General features: G+C 32.2%; 1 protein-coding gene across 1 annotated transcript; it reads left to right on the top strand.

Moving 5' to 3' along the window:
• The first annotated feature begins 6502 nt into the window (after positions 1 to 6502).
• LOC18592573 (Regulator of chromosome condensation (RCC1) family with FYVE zinc finger domain-containing protein) lies at positions 6503 to 13483 on the top strand. Its single transcript, XM_088808979.1, has 10 exons — positions 6503 to 6807; positions 6942 to 7110; positions 7973 to 8059; positions 8555 to 8644; positions 8796 to 8882; positions 8994 to 9113; positions 9455 to 11554; positions 11685 to 11831; positions 12206 to 12714; positions 13087 to 13483. The coding sequence occupies exons 2-10, from the start codon at positions 7063 to 7065 to the stop codon at positions 13244 to 13246; spliced, it is 3348 nt and encodes a 1115-aa protein (XP_088665105.1). The 5' UTR covers positions 6503 to 6807; positions 6942 to 7062; the 3' UTR covers positions 13247 to 13483.
• The last annotated feature ends 3703 nt before the right edge of the window (positions 13484 to 17186 follow it).

Below are 17186 nucleotides of genomic sequence, written 5' to 3'. Positions count from 1 at the left end.
AAAATATTTTATTTTTGATTTTTTTAACTAAATTAAAAAATATAGTGATAAAATTGCACTCGTTGATATTAATAATAAATTTGATCTCTCACTAAATTTAAAACCTTGTCTTTATTTTATTTAAAAATCTCGTTTGGATTCGAATTTTAAATATATGAGATGAGATTTATAAAATGAGAAAAAATCATTTTATATTATGTAACTCAAAATGCTTATGATAATTAATTATTGTTTAAAAACGAAATTTGAAGTAAAATTTAAAACAAAGACAAAAATAATAATAAAATAAAATGTATTGAAACGTGAGGTTCCCTAAAGTTGTAAAAAGGGAGGCGGAATCAAATCAATGGATCCAAGGGTTTTGTCACTTTTCGTTACCTTGTTTGTGTTCCCTTGACTAGCAAGTTTAATCATCACCTGCCAATCCATCATTTCTCATGTTTGTCCCAAAATTATCCTCCTTTGCATCTTGGTCAAGCAAATTATCAATCCCTAGTCCATTTATTTTACCCTCATTATTGCTCAATAAATTATTACATAAATTTGTCTACTACCTTGACTTTTTTTTTTAATATTCAGTACCTCCATTTAGAGTTTAATATATTATTTTGAAAATTTACTTTATTCTCAAAATTTATGAAATTGTACAAAAATATGTTCAAAGAAAAAAAAACATCCATGTTTGTATAAAATAAAGTATAAGCATAATAGATGCTGTACACATGACTTTTATCTATATTTATAATATATATAAAACTACATATGTCGAAAAATTTTTCTATTGACGGAAACGAATATATTTTTAAATTATCATTTTAAAATATTTTTTATTATAGATATTAATTAAATTTATTGAGTTTGTTAATAAGAATTTTAATTGTATTGAATGAAATATGAATTTCATTAAAAATATTTTTTAAAATTTTAATAGTGTGAAATAATTTATAAATTAATATTAAAAAATATTAATTATTTATAGAAACTTTATACTCTTAAAATATTTATATTTATATATAATTATTATTAATAAAAAATAAAATTAAATATTCATGTGTCATTCATGTGGTAACAAATATTAGTTACAAATAAATGCTTCTTGAATAATTACTCTTAAATCATGGCCAAAAACAATTCCTCATAAACATTCACATGGAAATAGAGTAATAAATTTATGGCATAATATACAAAAAGCTCCTAAACTATTTAGAAAAATTCAAATAAGCTTTTATATTTTTATTACATTCAATTAAGCCTTATACTATATTTTGAACCAAATAAACTCTTATATTTTTATTTTGAGTCAAATAAGCGCTTATAACTAATTACTGACTTAATTAAAATATTATTTGTCGTTTTATATCATGTGGTTTGACGTGATATAATAATATATCATAATTGATAATGATATAATATGTTAATTGATAACGGCATGACATATTAATTTGGTATGATAATATGATTATGTGATATTTTTCACCATTCACATCAATGTCATATCAATGTCATGTGTATATAGAACAACAAGTGGTATTTTGACTAATGACAATTAATCAATTATCAGTTATAAAAACTTATTCGATTCAAAATAAAAATACGAGGATTTGATTAATCACAGTAAAAAAAAATAAAAATTTATTTAAAATTTTTTAAATAATTTGGAAGCTTATTTGAACATTATATTTAAATTTATCAAGAAAGCTAATTGATTAAAGACTTGTGAAGCAATAAGTAAGAGTACAACAATTAGATAGGAAATTGAAGGTTGGTGTGTTTGTGTATCAAATTGGTTGAAGCCATAACTAAAGTAGCTGAACATGTGTATCACAGTTAAAGCGCAAGCATGTCCCTAAAAACTTTCTCTATTCTCTTGTGCAAATCTTTCTTGCTCAATTGGATTTTTGTTTGTGTTCAAATACCAGAGTCCACTGCTTCTAGGCTCAAACATCAACAAGTTTTGAGTTAACGCAGATTGTGTTGCCACATTGGAACCTTCCATTTGCGCTGTCCCACGTACAAGACTAGATCTAATTATTTATAATTTCTTAAAAAACGTCAAGACTATATTGTAACTCAAAATACAAATCTGAGATTAAAATGTTCCAAAATCAAATTGGTATTGTTCATCTATTCCTGGAATTGTTAGTTATTTAGTATGTGATAAATGCATATAATTTAAATAAATTGAATGATTTACATTGGTCAAGAAAAAAAAATCATAAAATCTTAAGTTTACAACCAAAACTTTAATTTATTATTGAAAGACGTGGAAGGCCTAGTGAGGAAAGAGGGGAGAGATGTTATGGCAATTTTTTCATGGGGTAGCTAGCACTTTGGTCATTTTATTCTTTTATTACCATCCAAAGAAGAGTCCACCTCAATTCTTCCTTATTCGCACTTCTTTAACATATTTTAAACTTTCAACGAAATTTATATATTGAATTACGTTTTTTACAAAAAAAAAAAACTAATAATATATATAGGAGGGAATCAAACTAATATCGTACTTTAACAAAATCATATTAATTTAGCTTTTAATCTATACAATTGTTATAATTATGTTAACATCTTCTCAAACTTAAGGTGATATGGTAAATGTTAATTTGAGTTTTTTTTTTTTTAATTAGAGAAGAGGAATTCGAACCCTACTCTTTAAATAAAGAATTATGTATCAACTAATAAACCAAATGTCAACTTAAATTTAAAAATTACGTCTTGAAATCGATTGTCGCTAAATAACAATTCCAGTGACAATCAAAATTTGCTAAAGTTTGTGCCTAATCAGAAAACATTTCATGCTTTAGACCCACAAATTATAGTTGTTTTTTGTTAAAACGGTTGCAATTGACTTAAAAACTTTAGATTTCTTTATCCTGCAATCAGAATTAGCAAAAACATAAGCCTAATTCAAAATCAAGAAATCAAAACCAATAATTATAGTGACCTTAAGGAAATGCTGATGTAGTAGAATATATTGTAAGCTTACGTAGCAGAACACGTAGCAAGGTGACATAACATAACATGTGGTAAACAGTTCTAGTAAGAATAATAATTCATGTAATCTCATTCTTTTTGGTTTTGTAGGTTAGATTAATATTAATTGAAGTGATAGCAACGTATGAATTCAAAATGTAAAGGATAAGAAAAACAAGTCGTGAGAAACCCAATTAGAGAGAGTAAAAGAAAAGAATATACAATAAAATTTCTATATATTAATAGCTTTTGGATCATGAAAATTTATTAATTAATTGAGACATTATTTAATCGATAAATTAATAATTTATTAATTTATACAGTAATTAATAAAAAAATTAATTTATCAAGATATTTTTTATTTTTATCTAAAGCATTGAACTTAATACATGTGATTATACGAATATTATCTAATTAGCTAATTATGAATTATCATTATTCTATGTATTTGTTTAACTAAAGCAAGTTCATAAATGTAATTAGTTTTATTAAATAGAAGTCATGAATCTATCAATTTTTGCAACAAATAAAAATTACATTCGATGTATATTTAATATATTTCATGAATGCGTAAAGTATTGTGTGAGTATAATATAGAAAAAATTCAAATTGCACCAAGAAACAACATCGTATTACATAATTTTCTTTTACAGTATGAAAACATTACACCAGAACTTCTTAATACACTAAGATTACGTTTAGTTAGTGAAATAAACAGAAATAGAATATAATAGTTATTATGTGAGAATAGAATGAGGTGGTAATAGAATAAAATAGTTATTATTTTGTTTGGTATGATAAATAGAATAGAACAAGAATAATTATTATGACTTATTGTAGTGTTTGGTTAATAACAATAACTTTGGAATAAGAAAGGAATAGAAAATAAAAAGATAACAATACCTTTTATTATTTATATAGCTATTTATTTTTAGTAGATTTTTTAAATATTAATAATCTAGAATTTAATTAAAATATTAATAATTAATAATTTAAATATTAATATTTTATTTATAATTTAATCATTAATAATTTATTTAATTTAAATTTTATTATGATTAATTATTTAAAATATTTATAATTTTTGATTTAAATATTAATCTTTTAATTATAATTTAATAATTAATATTTTCAAATATTAATATTTAATTGATAATTTAAATGTTATTATGATTGTTTATTTATATTTTATTTTATTTTTAAACATTAATAATTTATAATTAATTTGAAATCTTAATAATTGATCAGTTAAATATTAATATTTTATTTATAATTTAGATGATATTATGATTAAAATATTAATACTTTTAATCAATTTTTAATTTTAAAAAATATATATTTATAATATATTATTATAAATTTAAACTTTTTTCTTTTCATAATAATATTAATAATTAATCATTTAAATATTATTATTTTATTTATAATTTAATGATTAATATTTGAAAATATTAATATTTTATTTATTATGATTAAAATATAAATAATTTAAATTAGTTTTTAAAATTAAAATGTTATTTTTCATAATATATAATTGATCATTTAAACTTTTTTCTTTTTTATAATAATATTAATAATTGATAATTTAAATATTAATATTTTATTTATAATTTAAACATTATTATGGTTCAAATATTAATAATTTTAATTAACTTTTAAAATTCAAATATTATTTTTATAATATATAATATGTAATTTTTTAAACTTATAATTTTTTGAAGTTATTCCTTAACTAAGAAATAGCTAATATCATGGGGGGTGTTGGTATTAACTATTCCTTAATTTTAACTTATTTTGAGAAATAGCTATTCAAGAGGAATGGCTATTCCTTGAAGCATGTAAGAACCAAACAAAAGAATATGTTCTTTAGGAATAGAGGGGGAATGGCTTAGCCATTCCTCTAACCTAACATGCTATAAGAAAAGTTAAAAGATGAAGTCCAATGAGACATCAACTTCAAGAAAAATCAAGTAACATTAGAATTATATTTTACAAATGTCTTCTAATTGAGTTATGTATATATATATAATTTTGATATAAAAGGAGATTATTAATTTATATTAAATGAGACCTTTGTGTTTTTTTTTAAATATTATTTTACAAATTTAACGAATTATTAATTTATCATATTAATCTCAAGTCATGATCAATCAAAAAGATTAATTAATCAAGATTATTAATTTATCGAGGTTTTATTATATGTTTGAAATTTTTGAGGGTGGTGATGGATGGCGTGAAAATTAATTTACACTCTAAAGAATTAAAACTTTCCCTTTCAATGGCTGATGTGTTTCTCGTTTTATTATCATATGCTGAGAATCGATTTACTGATGCTTACCTGACGACAGTATACAATCACATGAAGTTAGCCTAATACTTGTATCTCCGTCAAATATCCTTGTTCAAATGACCATAAAAAGAAGTAAGAAGAATGACAACATTGATTAAAATTTAATAGTAACTTAGTCTAGTGTCATGAATTAAGTTTGGTGTTACTATACTAAAATCTATATGGTACTCTATAAAATTAAGCCAAAAATAATGAAAGGAGCCTAAGAATTTCTGCTCCGAAAATTTAGCAGTAATTGAGAAGCAATTATCCCAAAAATGTGGATTGGACAAGATCCCTAGATTGTTTGCAAGGAAAAGACAATGGTGTCTGTACACACACACCACCAAAATATCCCAAGGGAGATCCACCCCTTGGTCATTTGGTTTCACCTGGCCACTACATTCTCCTCGGTTGACTGCCCGCACCCTCCCCAACGCCACCAAATCTCACCTTTCCTGGCCCCACACCCACAAACGCTGCCCAATGAAAATAACCCACCTACTCTGCTCCCTGCCGTAAAGTTTCAATTACACCTCTTCCACTCACTTTTTGCCACGGAACGTAACAGCTTGAGGGCTTCTACGTCATTTGGACGTCCAGATTCTCAAATTACAAAGACGCCCCCGCGACGTGGCTCCCTAGTCCCTTCAATGTCGTCTTTGTGTTCCAAGTTCAGACCGAAAGTTAAAAATGTGACTCGAACGTCCTCCCCGGTGGAAGGTCTTGTTCGCCACATCACTTCAAAATCATTTCCAATTATTCATTCATTTCAATAAATATGACATTTCTTAATTCCAATTTACATTTTTTTCTGATAAAATTAGAGTAATATTTTAGACATTGATTGAATTGTAAACATACGTTATTAGTTAGAATTTTTCTTTGATTTTTAGGGTTATGAACACTCGAATAATCAGAAATGTATTTGTAACATATTATTATAGAATCTACAAAAGCTGCAAAGCTTGCAGCAATGTTTCTAAAGACACAATACAAATTTCCCTTTTTTAGTTCTGCCATGGCAAACAAACCCCAAAGTGATTAAAAAAAAGAAATAAAAAGAAGCAGCTGCAAGTCCTGTTGAAGTATTCAATTCCTTTTTAAAGCAAAAAGGAGTTTAGTATTAGTAGCAAGTAATTAATTATTACTAGCAGATTAATTAAAAAGTTAAAAAAATAGGAAAAAAGAGGGGAATGCATTGGAAATGTCTTCTCATTTCTTTTCAACCTCTCAGGCGATTTCCTGCTTACTTTTCCCATCTTTGACTCTCCCCTGTACTTTCTCTTTTTTTTTTTTTACAAAGCACAACGCACAAAACTCCAGCCCCTTCTCCCTATCTTTCTCTCTCCTCCTACCTCCTTTGTCGGTCCGGTTCCACCGGTAACTGCCTAGTACTTCGCGGGTGGTTTCCTCCGGTCTCCGCGGCTGCGCCGCCTTTTGACCTTTGAGTCGTCCGGCCGTCAGTCAAATTTAAGGACCGACTTAGTCCTGGTGGTTTTTTTGAGGTGAATGCTAGGGTTTTGGTGTTGAAGGAGGAGAGTCCTTAGATCTGCGTTAAAGTTTGGCTGGAATTATTGTTTCTTTTTTGTTTTGGTTTTTTGGAAATGGAGAGGTGAATGTGTTTGGATGGTAAACGTAGGAGGGAAGAGGAAGAGAAGAGAAGAGAAGAGAAAGGAGGAGGTGGTAGCAGCAGATGATGAACGGAGCTCAAGAGAGCGATCGTAGAGGGAGGTGGCATTTTGGTAATTTCCTCACATGGAATGGCAGATCTTGTTAGCTACGGCAATGCCCAACGTGACATCGACCAGGTCTTTCTTCCTCTTTTTCTCTTTCCATATTTCCTCATCACTCTTGTTTTTCTTTATTTTTGATAAGTTTTAGGCTTTTGAGGGTTCTTTCTTCTCAATTTCTTTGTTACTTTGTTTCACTTTCAATTTTGCCCCCCGGTTTTTCTGATCAGAAGGGGAAGAAATGAGGGTTTTGTTTTTGTGCGGAAATTTGATTTTTTTTTTGGTTATTTATGGAATACCCGAGAGGAGTATCTGGTTTCTGCTTTCTAGATTTTAGGAGACTTTTCAAAGCTTAAAAAAAGGGTGTCTTCTTGTGCCCAGTTTAGGAGAATCTCAAGAGTTGTGTTTGAGAATGTTATAATTTATATTACTTCTTATTATTTGATATTTAGGGGAAAAATGGGTTGACAAGTTTGGTTAATGGAATTCGAAGTTGCATGCTTGGTTAGCAGCAAATGGAAACTCTGAGTTGAAGACATATCGTCTGATAAGTTTTCCCAATATCAAGGCCATGCCCATGCCTATGTGCTTGGTATTGTGTAAATAATACATTGACTAGGATATTAGACCTAGAAATAAGGCGATGTTTATGAACATTGTATATATACATGTGTATTAGTCAGGAACAGAGTGAGGGATGCTTAATTGAGCGGCGTGATGCTTCATAATTATTGATTCATAAAACTTTAAGTGACAGTGCGAGATTTGGTGAATACAACTTAGTCATATTGTTGTTGTTGTTGTTGTTGTTGTCATTATTATTATTATTTATTGTTTTGTTTCTTGATGGTTTTGTTGTTGATTTGGTTCAATGATTTGCTGCATATATCTTGATGTTGTTATCCTACGGATTTGCATGTAATCTTTTTACCTTATGTAGGCATTAATAGCTTTGAAGAAGGGTGCTCGGCTACTGAAATATGGTCGCAAGGGAAAGCCTAAGTTTTGTCCATTTAGACTTTCTAATGTAAGTTCGGTTCTAATTCTGAATTCTTTCTTTGACCTTTCTCTGACGTGTGAATGTCACTATTTCTGCTTTGTGAGACTGTTAAGTTGAAATGTGGTTAAAAAATATTGAGGGACTGATGAGAAAACCATGCATAAAGTTCATTTGCTTTAACTATTATTCAAACGCTAGTTATATTGATGTTGAGAGTTACTCAAGTGATGATTTTATGGTCTAACATGCTTTTAACTTGGTTTGGTACTTGTCTTTTTCCACTGCATAAGCCTGCCACTCTGAAAATGGAAACAAGTGTGTAGTGATTGGCTATCTTTGCCATGCATGCTGGTCCTAAGTTGACTATAATTTTAGGACTCTGTTTTTTATGAACAATTGGTTCTGGTTTTCTTATAACTTGGCTTTTGCACAATTGCTGTGTTGTAGGCGACCAACAATTCCATACGTGTTTAATTTCTGCATGGCCTACCATACTAACTGTATCATTTGTTAAAATTGCAGGATGAAACATCTTTGATCTGGATATCAAGCAACGGTGAAAGAAGATTGAAGCTAGCCTCAGTCTCTAAAATTATTCCTGGACAAAGAACTGTGAGATCTCTATGGTTTTATTGTTACATATATAGTATATTATACTCTTATTCTTTACTGCTGTTATCTCAACATCTAGTTTTCCTCCTGCTATACTTGCATTTTTCCCTTCTGAAGTTATACTAATTTTTCCTCTTTAATGCTCTATCAGGCTGTTTTTCAGCGGTATCTCTGTCCTGAGAAAGATTATTTATCCTTTTCTCTTATATACAACAACGGGAAAAGGTCACTTGATCTGGTTAGTAATAGAACTTTGATATTCTGTTTGTAGATAAATGATAAACTATTATTGATATTTTTATCCTCTTACTTGCATCTGTTGTTAATTTATTGTGTTGTTGGTTCTTAGATTTGCAAGGACAAAGTCGAGGCGGAGGTGTGGATTGCGGGCCTCAAAGCATTAATATCCTCTGGTCAGGGCGGACGCTCCAAAATTGATGGCTGGAGTGATGGAGGCCTCTACCTTGATGTAATTTCATCAACCATTTGACTCATAACTGTTACATAATGGCATTTTCCTTGTTTGTACATTTCTGAAATGTGATAATAGTTTGCCGGAGAGTTATTCATGAATTAGTTCAGAATAAAGTCTGTATGTATATAAGATTACTTGGTTGTTTGACAAATTTAGGCGGTTTAGTTTACTCTGTCGGTATTTAAGGCATCATTGCTTTATTCTTTTCATTGCAAAAATTCTTTCATTTATAGGTATAATAATTTAAGCTATCTGGTATTTTGTTAATTGTATTACTGCTATAGCTATAGTTATACTTGTGTTTGACATCAATGTTCATCACTGTTTGATTTCAGGATGGCAGAGACCTGACATCGAATAGTGCAAGTGATAGTTCTGTTAGCGCTACTCGTGATATAAGCTCCCCTGAAGTTTCTGTCGGTTTTAACCCAAACACTTCTCCAAAGAGTTTACGGCCTGAGAATCCTTTTCATTCTGAGAGGTCACATGTAGCATCAGACAGCACAAATATGCAAGTAAAAGGATCTGGTTCAGATGTTTTTCGTGTAAGTGTGTCTAGTGCCCCAAGTACTTCAAGTCATGGTTCTGCACCAGATGATTATGATGCTTTAGGGGATGTGTACATTTGGGGTGAGGTTATCTGTGATAATGTTGTGAAGGTTGTGGCTGACAAGAATACCAATTATTTGAGCACGAGAGTAGATGTGCTTCTTCCCAGGCCTTTAGAGTCTAATGTAGTTTTAGATGTACATCATGTAGCCTGTGGGGTCAGGCATGCTGCCCTAGTGACAAGGCAAGGTGAAGTTTTTACATGGGGTGAAGAATCTGGAGGACGACTTGGCCATGGTGTTGGGAAGGATGTTATTCAACCTCGTCTTGTTGAATCGCTGGCTGTTACTAGTGTTGATTTTGTTGCCTGTGGAGAATTTCATACTTGTGCCGTTACAATGGCTGGGGAACTTTACACATGGGGAGATGGAACTCACAATGCTGGGCTTCTTGGTCATGGTACTGATGTCAGCCACTGGATACCGAAGAGGATTTCAGGTCCTCTTGAGGGACTTCAAGTTGCTGTAGTAACTTGTGGTCCGTGGCATACAGCCTTGATAACATCAACAGGGCAGCTGTTTACTTTTGGGGATGGTACATTTGGTGTCTTGGGTCACGGTGACAGAGAAAATGTTCCATATCCGAGAGAAGTAGAGTCTCTGTCAGGATTGAGAACAATTGCTGTGGCATGTGGAGTGTGGCATACTGCTGCCATTGTGGAGGTTATTGTCACTCAGTCGAGTGCTAGTGTTTCATCAGGAAAATTATTTACATGGGGGGATGGAGACAAAAATCGTCTTGGACATGGAGACAAGGAACCCCGACTTAAGCCCACATGTGTTCCAGCACTAATTGATTACAATTTTCACAAAGTTGCTTGCGGGCATAGTTTAACAGTTGGTTTGACAACATCAGGGCATGTTTTTACAATGGGAAGTACTGTGTATGGTCAACTTGGGAATCCCTATGCTGATGGAAAGATACCATGTTTGGTGGAAGACAAGCTTTCAGGGGAATGTGTTGAAGAAATTGCCTGTGGTGCATATCATGTAGCAGTTTTAACGTCCAGGAATGAAGTCTATACATGGGGAAAGGGTGCAAATGGTAGGTTGGGCCATGGAGACATTGAAGATCGAAAAACTCCTACTCTGGTTGAGACTTTGAAGGATAGACATGTGAAATATATTGCTTGTGGTTCAAATTATAGCGCTGCAATATGTCTCCATAAATGGGTATGTGGTGCTGAGCAGTCTCAGTGTTCAGCTTGTAGACAGGCTTTTGGCTTCACCAGAAAGAGGCATAACTGCTATAACTGTGGACTTGTGCACTGCCATTCCTGCAGTTCAAGGAAAGCACTAAGAGCAGCTTTGGCTCCTAATCCTGGGAAACCATATCGTGTCTGTGATTCCTGTTTTGCCAAGCTGAGCAAGGTTTCGGAAGGTGGTAATAACAGGAGGAATTCCGTACCTCGCCTTTCAGGTGAGAACAAGGACAGGTTGGATAAGGCTGACTTAAGATTATCTAAGTCTGCAACTCCTTCTAATATGGACTTGATTAAACAGTTAGATTCCAAAGCAGCCAAACAAGGAAAAAAAGCTGAAACGTTCTCCCTGGTTCTCTCCGGTCAAGCACCTTCTTTATTACAATTGAAAGATGTTGTTTTGTCTAGTGCTGTAGATCTGCGACGAACAGGTCCTAAACCGGTTCTCACTCCATCTGGAATAAGTTCCAGATCTGTTTCACCTTTCTCAAGGAGACCTAGCCCACCGCGTTCTGCTACCCCTGTTCCAACAACATCAGGACTTTCTTTCTCCAAAAGTATCACAGATAGCTTGAAAAAGACAAATGAGCTTTTGAACCAAGAAGTGCTTAAGTTGCGTGCACAGGTAAGAGTGCTCTAATTGCTAGTGCTTTTAATATTGCATTTTATTTGGAGCCATTCTGACATATAGGAAGGGGGATGAACCTTGCGGAGACCGAATCAATGTAATTGTGATGATTATAAATCTGTTTTAGGTTGAGACCCTGAGACAGAGATGTGAACTCCAAGAATTGGAGCTTCAAAAATCAACAAAGAAAGCTCAGGAAGCTATGGCACTGGCTGCAGAGGAGTCTGCTAAATCTAAAGCCGCAAAAGAAGTTATAAAGTCACTGACCGCACAGGTTACCTTCAGCAATATATAGTTCTCTCTATTGTTTAATTGAACTCTCTTCCTCCTTTGGAAATCTGTTTTTATTTAGGCATAATTTGTGAAGCAATGTTAACATCCTGTCCTTGCATCAATTTGAAATTTGAAGCACTTACACTCAGGATATGCATAATGGTTTTGTTAACATTATTAGCTGTTGAAGATGATTGAATGATTCCTCTCATTAGCTTATATGTTAGAAGTACTTTTTATTTCAGTGATTATAAAATCCTTTGCATTCTTAATTGTGAGATTTTGGTGTCATTTTGCAATCCTAGCTTATTTTTTGCCTTTGTAAATTTGCTTCTTTTAATGCTCAAATGTATTTATTTCTATGCTACTTCCCAGCTCAAGGATATGGCTGAGAGGTTGCCACCTGGAGTTTATGACACTGAGAACATTAGACCAGCCTACCTGCCAAATGGCTTGGAGACAAATGGTGTTCACTATACTGATGCAAATGGAGGGGGACATTTGAGATCTGATTCAATAGGCGGCTCTTTCCTTGCTTCCCCCACTGGAATCGACTCTACTACAATCAATGGCACTCACAGCCCTGCCCAATTACTTAGAGAACCCACTGGAGCCAATGGAAGAGATGACCATTCAGATACTAGACTGCCGAATGGTAGTGCAGGTTTTCTGGCTGGTGGCAGTAATGTGTCAGAGGCTGTTGATGAAAAGGAATCTGGGTCTTTTGGAGATGGTGAAAATAGTATGAAATCTAGAAATTCTGCATTGGTTGCTAATGGCAATCAAGTGGAGGCTGAGTGGATTGAACAGTATGAGCCTGGAGTGTACATAACTCTTGTAGCACTGCGGGATGGAACTAGGGATCTCAAACGAGTGCGGTTCAGGTACATTTTCTATTTTCTTTTATATCTCACCATTTATGCTTTGCCTAAATACAACAATAAGAACACTAAAGAAGAGAAAAAAAAATTGATGAACAAGAAGACTAATGATGTTAATTTGACGTCAGAAAGTAATGTAGGTTTAGATTGTTGGTTTTTCACCTGAGTTATGTTAAATCATTTTATAATTTCTGGTCACATGATCTAAACGAAATGGGAATCCTTCAAAGGAAAAACAAGAAGAAAAAAAAAAGAATTAAAAGCGTGCATGTATGAGGATCTGATTCTTGCATTTATGTAACTGGTGGATGCTCAATTTGCATAGCTATTTGATCTTGTGGATATGGGACATGAAAGAAATGTTGTTATGTGCAGCCGGAGAAGATTTGGGGAGCACCAAGCGGAAACTTGGTGGTCAGAAAACCGTGAAAAGGTGTATGAGAGGTACAATGTTCGTGGATCAGATAAAGCATCAGTTTCCGGGCAAACTGCCCGCAGATCAGAGGGAGCCCTCTCACCCACTTCTCAAGTGTAATTAAAGGAGCATCGACCCATTTGGTGCCGTGATTAGGCTTAAGGAGCGGGAAACAAAGCAGGAACCCCCGCTTTCCTTTTTTGTTGGCTCTTTACAATGGTTGGTTTTTTTTTTTCCTTCTCTAATTTATTTTCTGGGTATCTGCCCTTTTACTTACATATCTGTTGTATTGTAGTAGTGTATATAAAATCATCAATTGCTGGCAAGAAAATTTTTGTTCCTTGCTTTCTCCATCAACACCACTTTTCCTTTTTGTCTTTTCTTCAGTTACAACTATTCTATTTTGGTTGAACAAAAAATGCTCAACTCTGCTGTAACACAAAAATGCTACATGCTTGGAATAAGCAAAAATATTCCCCATTTTTTGTTTTTTATTTCCAGGAAAGGGTAAGGCCTATGGGGCTCATATATATATATTATATTTTTTCTTTTTGTAACGTGCAAGTGTGTTGAGTTCCCTGTAAATGGGACTCCAAGTCCAAGGAGGTGTTGTGTAGAGTTGAAAACTTATTCAGTCTTCTTCACCCTCCCAAGTGCAAGGCCGTCTCTGATTCCACAGCTGTTGCACACCCATATCATTCCATTCTGATTTCTATCAATAAGTCGCCCTTAAGACATGCTAAATTCTTGATGGCAAACTACCCCCATTTTGGTAGGTTAGACAAATTGCCCTGAAATCCAATAAAAATCCATGTCAATTTTCCAAACCGCAAGACATCAATGTCATTCATTGAGGTCAAATTATGGACAAGGTATGCTAAGTGGCTGGCTGGGAACTACACAAATCCTATGCATATGTTTTGATTTAGTTATAGGAGTTACTGATCTGATCATTCATTCTATAAGTAGGAATCACACAATATACAAAGCAAGTTATTGCACCATTACATTAATTTTATGGATCATGAATGCTCTCTATCTTAATGCAACTGTTTAACTTTTGGATAATCACAAATTATAATGTCAAAGTAATAAATAACAAATTTTATGAACATCTATGGCCAGGTGTTTGAACATTTCTCTTCCCTTTTAATTCCTAACTCTTTACTTTAAATGTTCAAAATTAAATAGAATTCCGCAATTTTTGAAGTGAATATCCCTTCTTTTTCCTTTTTTTTTAACAAAATAATGATAAGCAATATGTGATGTAATAGGGCTCATGATTGAAAGAAATAGCAAAGAATGATGTCATGAAGGCATCATGCAGTTAGGTTTCTAATTCTGAAAATTTTGTGAACCTTGTCTGGCAATAGTCGCATGTATCCAACAACATATTGCATAATTTCTTTGCCTATCAAAGAAAAGATATTAAAGGCAATGTACGGGCCACAGTTTGTCAGAGTATGATTAATCAGAGCTAAACATAAAGAGGATAGAATGGCAGAATTGTATACATATATGTATGATATCTTTGCTCTTGGAAAAGGTAAATGCTGTTTAATGTATAGTTAACTACATTGATGCCTTGGAAATGAATTACGGTCAGCACTTAATCCTTTGCTTTATTGATGATTAGGAGAAATATATTAAAGTCTTTGCTTAAGTCAAGCAAGTGACCGACAATGAAACAGTAGTAGCTTAAAAATTTCCATGGCAGTTCGTAAAACTTATTAGAAACTGTGTAGAGGCTAGGCTCTTTTTGTCTAACCAAACCCACTTTAGTTTTCCGTCCGTTTACTCTATTAACCACTTTTGACCTTGGCTTCTACCTTGATAATGATAACAATCTCTCACATGGCTTGGCTACCACTTCCTAGGGTGCATGCAGTTCAATTTCAGTGCTTGCATTTCAACTTTTTATACCTTTTCAGCAATTCAATGTTGAATCAGTCTCTCAAAATTCTTTCTTCCCTATCAATATAATGGCACAAAAGTGTATGTTTTTAATACTTTATGTTTAAGCAAGTTGAAAGATTATATATATACATACATATATATATATATATATATTTCGAGTATAATCAAAACAAAAAGAATAAAAACTGTGTAATTTTAAAGACTATAACTGCTTTATTTTGTATACATTTATAAAAACCATTAAATAACAATAAAAAAATTTAATAAAAAGGGTAGAAAAAAAGGAGAGAAATCAATGTTAATTATGATAATAACATATATAAAATACAAGCATTGAAATGTTTCTTTCCTATATTGCCAGGCCGTCTATGAATTTGATAAGACTTATATAAGTTGTAGAATCCTTTTTATTATATTTGATATAAGAAAGTAGAAGGCATATCATTTATATTAGGAAATCCAATATAATTAAGTAAAAGTGGTTAGGTATGTCGATGAAAATCAAGTCCTTAACAAATGCAAGAAAGAAAACTTTTTGCACCTAAACAAGAGCCCTATGGAAGGCAATTTAAAACCAAAAAAAAAAAAAAAGACATGAAATTTCAGCTTCTGATAGAATTATCCTTTGATAAAGTTGCAATACACGTTTGTCATAACCTTTATGACCTTCTAAGCTAATTTCACCTTAGCAAAAGAAGAAATACTAATGGAAGCTCTCTTTTGATTTTCCAAAAAAAAAAATTACTATACCAAAATTCTTTTCAACTACTTAAAACTCTTACTTTTCCTATATTGGGTTTTTTTTGGGTGATTTTTCTCTAAATTTTATCATAAAAAACCAATAAACACATCAAATTGCAACAAATTTTTAAAAAAATTTATGGCAAACAAATTATAAAGTGAAATTAGCTTTATTAGACCGCACCCTTAATTAGGAGTTTGAACATTAATATTTAAAAATGAATATTAAATTAGTAGTAATAGAGAAAGTTCTACTCATATGTAATTAACTTAGTACACATATAAATTTATACATAATTTTTTTTTGTTTTTTCTTTCAACACATTGTGAAGTGCGATGGAGTAAAGGGTATTTTTTTCCCTCCACCAAATGACTCACATGTTTAACAAGGTTTAAGTGTGAGACCCAAAATAAATTAATGACGACGTTCATTTTGAGTGCATGACAACAACGTTTCAAGGGAAAAAGCTCCCACCAATTGCAGGCATCGTCGAAGCCCAAATAGTTCCATTCTCCCCCCAAAAAGAAACTACATGTTTTTTAATTATATTTATCAACACCTGTTGCTTGGTTCAACTTCTTCTCTTCTGATCATCTCATGCATTTCACACCCATTAAAACTTTTTTACTTAATTTGCAAGACGAGAAAAAGTTCACCAAGGATGATGGATCTCATCTGAGTCTCACATCCAAGGAAAAATTAAACCTAGAGAAACAAATTACAAAAGCTTTATGACAGAATTAAAGAGAGAAAAATGTTGTGGGTGTAGAATGGGATATGGACAAGGGAGTTCATTTGCGGTAAAAAAGGGAAAAATCAGAATATTCAGTAATCACTACTTTATAAAATCAGAGACAAACAAATATAGAAAGATGGATCACGTCATGCCTACATATAATTTATGACAATTGCACGTAATGTTACTCTACCGATAACTGTTTATTGCGTTTGCACGCTTTCTTCTTCCTTTCTCTTTCAGCTCACCACACCATTCACACGTCCTAGCCTAGCTCCATTCAATTTCAATTTACATACCACCCATATTCCAACCTGGAAAATGGGTTTAAGAGAGACGAAGACTCATCATCGAAACTAAGAGAATTATTTCTTTCGGATTAATTTGATCAATTTTAAGAACTCAAAACACAAGCTAGCCTCCAAACATGATGCCCAACTTAGGCAATAAACAAAAGTTCTAGTACCAGTTCTGCATGCTAACTTCTTGTCTTTCATTTGTACAAACAAAAAAGGGTTGAACATTTACTCATTGCATCATCCCATAAAAGCTTCAATGCAATGTTTAAAAAGGAAAGCTAGCTGTAGCCTGTACTCCTTAGAGCAAGGAGGATGTACACATACCAAGAAACCATGGACATCTTAAAACAATCCCAAAAAGAAGAA

Source organism: Theobroma cacao, chromosome 8, assembly GCF_053813885.1.
Source record: "Theobroma cacao isolate CCN51 chromosome 8, ASM5381388v1, whole genome shotgun sequence".
NCBI lineage: Eukaryota > Viridiplantae > Streptophyta > Magnoliopsida > Malvales > Malvaceae > Theobroma > Theobroma cacao.
Note: the sequence above shows the minus strand (reverse complement) of the source record. Positions and strands in the feature narration are given on the sequence as shown.

Excerpts from the sequence above, each read along its gene's own strand:
- LOC18592573 (XM_088808979.1), top strand. The coding sequence starts at position 7,063 with ATGGCAGATCTTGTTAGCTACGGCAATGCCCAACGTGACATCGACCAG. Across the intron at positions 11,555-11,684 it reads TGCTTAAGTTGCGTGCACAG|GTTGAGACCCTGAGACAGAG; the intron begins GTAAGAGTGCTC and ends AATCTGTTTTAG. Across the intron at positions 11,832-12,205 it reads TAAAGTCACTGACCGCACAG|CTCAAGGATATGGCTGAGAG; the intron begins GTTACCTTCAGC and ends GCTACTTCCCAG.